Below are 6,000 nucleotides of genomic sequence, written 5' to 3'. Positions count from 1 at the left end.
TCCAACTGAGGCTCAGGCTTGAGACCTATATTCCCTTCCTCTTGCTGGAACTCACAGGAGCTATCCAATAGGACATCTCAATTAGTGACGGGGATCTTGGCGTCTCGACATGTGGTGCTTGGCTGTGGCCCCAGTTCCTCTCAACTGAACCATGAGTGTTCTCTTGACCCCTTCAGCTCACATGACATGGTCCAGGGGAGCCAGGAACCAAAGGAGGTCGCCATTCCCTTATCTAGCCATCCCTGTTCTGGGCGTATAGTAGAGTATGTACTTGGTAAATCTGCCCTGATCACTGCAAAGCACATCTTCCACCGCACTGGGGTTATGAAAAACCTGTTGCCTGGGGCCTGTTCGGCACAATTCCCTTGCTCAGACCTCGCCTGGGAAATGCTCTGATGTGAAGCAAGAAACCACATGCTGGTAGGTCTATGCTTTATAAGAGGAGATAGCAAAGAAGACAGGCACATCTTCTTTCATGAAGTCAGCACTGGATTGTCTGTGGCAAGGTCCTTGCACCTGGTGGAGTGTCCGGGCCTTTGGCTTTTATTCATTAGCCTCCTGGCCAGGGGGAGAAAGCTGGACAAGAGGCAACACCCACAAGAGTTTCCCATCCTCCCAGTGGCTAACAGGTTGATAGAAGGAAGGAAAGGCTTGGATTAATGCTTAAAATGAGGCTGAAAAAGTTACCCACAGGTTTTCCATTCTTCCTGCTTTTAATCTGTCCCTATGACCAAGAGTCACCAAGAGCTGGCTCTATTCCTTTGCTCCTGTGAGTTATGGAGAAGACAAAGGTGTGGGCTCCTGCTCTGGCCAGATCCCCCTCGGAGGGGCTTGTGGAGTCTGGCCAGGGGCATCAACTCTTCCTACCTTAGTAGTACAGCCAGTATGAAGACACTAGGATGTGCAGCCATGATTGCAGTGGACCAAGAGGACAATTCCAAGGGGAGCAGGAGCCAGGGGCTCTTTATGGAACCGTGGCAGGGGAAATGTCAGAGACAGAGATATCAGACTCTGGGCAGTGATAAAATAAATTGTTTTAATGGGAGTCTTTCTGAAAGGGTAACTTTTTCTTGTGCTATCAAGCAGCCAGTTTCCCTGACTTGGGGGTTTCTTGGGTGGTGCCCTGACTAAACCCCTAGCCCCACCGAAAGCTAGGGTATTAGTCTGACACTACGTTCAGCCCCTCCAGGATCCAGAGTTGTGTCTTAACATCAGGAGATTGGACTCAGCTGGCAGTCAGTCCCAAATGTACAGTTCCTGTGTGTGTCCAGAGGCCTGAGGGAAAGGGACAGAGGATTCACTTCGACTCAGGATAGGTCTCCGTGGGGGGAGAAAGAAGGGGGCAAATCACTTTGAAAATTCAACTCTGACTTTTACAAAGAAAACTAATAGACACTTTAGTATTATATACAGGGTGGGATAGGGGAAGGGAGTGGAGGGGAAATTGCACTTAATTACAGTAGGTTATAGTCTACACCCATTGGACAAATTTACTTCTTCAAAAGAAATCTCACGATCAGCTGGGAGGGGGCGGGAGTCTGCGGATATATACAGTGTGTTTGGCTCAGTTCAATAGCACGTGTCCTCCTCCTGTCAGTAACATATTCAAGTTTTCACATCAGTTTGTTCGATGAAGGAGCATCATGTAGGCACGACAGCGTTCTCTCTTCCTCTTCCGCGGTTTCTTGCCTCCCACCTGTGGCTGGGATGGGAGTACTTGACGTCTTGGGAGAGGCATGGCGACAATACTGCATAGAAGGGAAGGGCTGCGCCTCGGAGTGGCTTGTCTGAAGCATCAGCGGGATGTCAGGTAAGCAGGGACCTCTCAAAGGTGCTTGTCAGGCCACTGGGCTTTTCTGTGACAGCTGCCCGGAGGGTGATGGTGTGGAAAATAGGGCCCTTGTTGCTGCGCACAAGGCAAGTGGTGTGTGGTCATCACCAGGCTTGGAGAGGACACTGCGGAGAGAGGAGAGAGAGCTCAGCTGTGTGCAGCTAGCAGAGACAATGGCCCTTAGTTTGTCTTCTCCAGGGGAGCTGAGACCCACAGCAGCCAGCAAAGGGCCTAGTGCCTGCTTGATGACACAGTATTGGTCCTGAAGCACACTCCCTTTAGGAAAACTCAGGAGCCAGATCTTCTGGCCATTTCAGAAGAGAGAAATGAACTGCTGGAGACCTTGAACTAATCATAACTCACTGACCTTTATCCTGGAGTCAAGCTGCTTTTTCTTTGAGAGTGGGCTTTTATTTTAATGTTTATTTATTTTTGAGAGGGAGGAGGGGCAGAGAGAGAGGGAGACAAAGAATCTGAAGCAGGCTCCAGGCTCTGAGCTGTCAGCATAGAGCCCAAAGTGGGGCTTAAACTCATGAACTGTGAGATCACGACCTGAGCCGAAGTTGGACGCTTCTACTTGCCCCAAGAGTGGGTTTTACAGTGTGCTCAGTGTGGTTGCAATGGCAGCCGGATGGGGGCTCTTGCCTCTCATGGAAGTCGGGGTCCTGTTTCTAAGACCTCTAAGGGCTGGGGTCCCCTAGGCCATTGATCCCTAAACTTCAGTGGACCTAAGAATCCCACACGTCCTGTGAACATATGTACACTGATGGAGTGGACTTGCAGTAGACCTAAGAACCTGCGTTTCTAATCAGCTCCCGGATTGGGCCGGTGCTGCCAATCTACTTGAGGACGTGCAAAAATCACCACTTGTTCAAATGACCCATCAGGGAACGAATGTGGGAAAGAGCTCTCTGGAGGCTTGTTCCTAATAGGACCAGAAACCTGGGCTGAAGGCCCCTCATGCCAGACTTCCAGGTGGGCAGGGGGCAGGAGACCCCAGAGCGGATGGACAAACCCTCCGAGAGGAGCTTCCAGAGCCCTCGGCCTCATTCTTCCAATAGCCATGGCGCACCATTCCCATCCTTTTCCCTCCAGAGAGACCCTCTCTGCTTCCCTCTGTCTCTTCCTTCCCTTTCACTTGTTTGGGAATCTAAGGGAAAAGTTCTGCCTTTTGACTAATGGCTCTTTCTCTAAAGACTCTTCCCTAAACACTCAGGAGCTACACATAAGTGTGTGTGCACACGCACACACATGCCTACTATTACTACTAAAGGCCTATTATTCCATTATTATCTCATAAATCAATGCTCCCAGCCATAATCCTGTATGAGGTTGCCATTATGCCCATTTTACAGGTTAGAAAGACAAGCTCAAAGAACGTGAATTGTCCAGGGTTTCAGAACTAGGACAGTATAGAGACAGAAATTCAAACTGGTACTGAGTACCCTCCTGCCACATATTCTATCATGCTCTGAGGTTAAGAGTCCTTTACTGGCTTTGTGTTCTTGGTCAGGGTACTCTTTTTGTGCCTCAGTTTTGCCATCTGTAAAATGGAGGTTGTAGAGGGAGCAGGTGAGCCGATACATGGGAAGTGCTCAGAATTAGCCCTGGGCCACACAGGGTGCCCTGGTCCATGCTGCCCTCGAGTCCCTTCAGAATGTGGCTGAGCTGTGCGTTCATTGGAGGGGACGAGTTCTGGCCCTTTTAAATTCTTGAGGCCCTGGTCAGGGTCTTCTGATACCCTTTGCCTCCTCTTCCTCCCACGGCCCGCCCCTACTTTTGAGTCTCTTTACTTCCCACTATCAGCCTTTTTCCAATTTTCAGATTTCAGGTAAGGAGAGAGAAAATGGCCTGTGACCTTGCAGGTTTCAATAGAAGAGCAAACAAGAAGGGGAGATAAGGAGACGCCAGCGAGATTCTATGGCCTGTCATTAGGGATGGGCTTCCCAGCTATCAAATGTTTGCTCACATAATAAAATGGTGGCAGAGCCCTAAATGTTGTCAAAGGAACTAGAGTTATTTGTCCCCTTCAGAGTCTAAACACAAACAGCTGATAAGGGGCGCACTGTGGTCCCTCAGAACCAAGGCCTGGCACACCCAGCCCCGCGGGGGCCTTGCCCAGAGGATCTCTGAGGGAACCTCCCTCTGAAAGGGCTGGTAGCTGTGATGATTACATATGCTAAGTGCTAACATTTACTGAGGTCCTACTGTGTGCCAGGCACCCTGCTAAGGAAGGACTTTACTCACATCATTGTATTGGATTCACACATCAACCCTTTGAAGCAGGTACTTATCATTCATCCATTTAACAAATTTTTGAATACTTTCTACATGCTTAGCACTTTTTTAGGCACAGGGGATGCAGCCTGTCCAGACTTCCGCAGAGTTTATATTCTAGAGAGAGTTCTGAATAAAGTCAATGAATGTATATGTGTGTGTATGTATACACATGTGTATATATGTTATACATGTGTACACAAAATAAAATTTCAGGTGGAGATGAATGCTCTGTAGAAATATAAGCACGATGACAGGTTAGGGTGAGTTGAAGGCAAAGGGAATAATTTATAGAGGGGAATCAGGAGGGGTCTCCCGGAGGTGGTGACATTTGAGATGAGTGAAATGAGGGAGCAAGCATGAAAAGATGTGCCATATGGAGTTTTGGGGGGGGCAGAAGAGACCACAAATGCGGAAGTCCTGAAGTGAGATCACATCAATTCTGGTTCAGCTGAAGCCAAGTGAAAGAGGGAGGAGAGGAAGGAGGTGAGAAGGGCAGGGACAGCACGGGGCTGATCACACTGGCCCTTGGAACCCTCCATTTCAGCTTGTTTGCAGGCTGGAGAGTTTTGACAGGGGTGAGGGGTGGGGGGTTGAAATGATTATTTTCCCCTCTCAAGAGATCATTCTGGCTGCTGTGTAGTGAGCAGACTGTAACCACCTTCGTGGGGCAGGAATGGACGTAGGGGCGGGAAGCTGGGGCCAGGGCAGGGCCTCAGTGAGAGCAGGGGCTGGACTGGTGGGGCAGTGAGAGGCGCTCAGATGTGGGATGCAGAGCTTATCCATGGACTGGTTGTGGGGTGTGCAGAGAGGAACCAAGGAGACTCTCGGCTACCTCACCTGAACAACTGGATATCATTTCTGGAAACGGAGAAGCCCCAGGACAAAGCAGTGTGAGTAGGGAGAAACGGGGCAAAATGAAGAGTTCCTATGTTAGTGAGGCTTGTCAGATACACAGGGCATGTGCATGTACATGTCCAAGCTGCACCAGGTTTGTGAATGGGCACTCAAGGGAGAGGTCTGTGATGGAGACAGAAGTACAGAATCCATCGGCCGGTACGTTTGACCCAAAGCCGTGGGATTGGAGGAGATCACCCAGGAGTGAACAGAGAAGAGAATAAGTGACAGGGCCCTCCAACCACTAAATGCTGGGAAGACGTGATGCCAGCCATGGAAATGAGGAGTGCCACAGTGGGGGAGAACCAGGATGGGTATTGTCCCAAAAACCAAGTGAAAAAAGGAGGGAGGCGAAAAAAGGGGCTGTGTCAGAGGGGAAAGCTCCCACTGGGTCTGACAATATGGTGGTACTCACGAGCTGGACCAGGGGGGTTTTAGTGTGGTGTGAGGACATATGCTCGTCAGGAATAGCCTTAAGACAGAACTGGGGGGGGGGGCGGGGGATGGTGAGAAAGCAGAGACAGTGAGTACAGATAACTTACTACTATTATTATTAAGTTAGATTAATTATGGCTCCATTAATTAAAATGATTACACTTCAAGGGAATGGTGGCCTAGAGAGATTATAAGAAACTTGCCCAGGTTCTCACAATAGAAAAGTCTATGCTCTTAAACATAAGGAAGATTATTTCCTTCTTCCTTCTGAGCATGGCCACAAGGAGGCCACAGGGAGGCCATGGTGAAATAAACACCTCAGGGTTGCAAGCAGGGAAGGCCAAGTTCACCCTAGCCGCCATGGGCTGGGTGTTCTGGGCCAAGCACCAAGCTAGGTATTTTACAAGATTTACAGCATGTGGTGTTTTAGTGATCCCACAGAAGAAGAGTCAATATTTTCATATTACAAACGAGGAAACCGAAGTTCAGAGAGGCTAGGACTTCTGCCTGAGGTCACCCAGGTGGAAAGTGGTAGAATCTTGGGCCTGAGTCTGCCTAAC

The 6,000-nt window shown here is 49.4% G+C and overlaps 1 protein-coding gene across 5 annotated transcripts in view; it reads right to left on the bottom strand.

Moving 5' to 3' along the window:
* Window positions 1-1,016: 1,016 nt before the first annotated feature.
* HNF1B (HNF1 homeobox B) overlaps window positions 1,017-6,000 on the bottom strand; it is a 53,770-nt gene continuing 48,786 nt past the window's right edge. For all 5 annotated transcript variants that reach the window (XM_029929106.1, XM_029929107.1, XM_029929108.1 and 2 more), the window contains one exon: window positions 1,017-1,956. In XM_029929106.1, the coding sequence (XP_029784966.1) occupies window positions 1,936-1,956 (21 nt within the window). In that variant the 3' untranslated portion in view covers window positions 1,017-1,935. The remainder of the gene's footprint in view (window positions 1,957-6,000) is intronic.

Source organism: Suricata suricatta, chromosome 17 (assembly GCF_006229205.1).
Source record: "Suricata suricatta isolate VVHF042 chromosome 17, meerkat_22Aug2017_6uvM2_HiC, whole genome shotgun sequence".
NCBI classification, from domain to species: Eukaryota; Metazoa; Chordata; class Mammalia; order Carnivora; family Herpestidae; genus Suricata; species Suricata suricatta.
The sequence above is the reverse complement of the archived record's forward strand: the minus strand, read 5'-3'. Positions and strand labels throughout refer to the sequence as shown.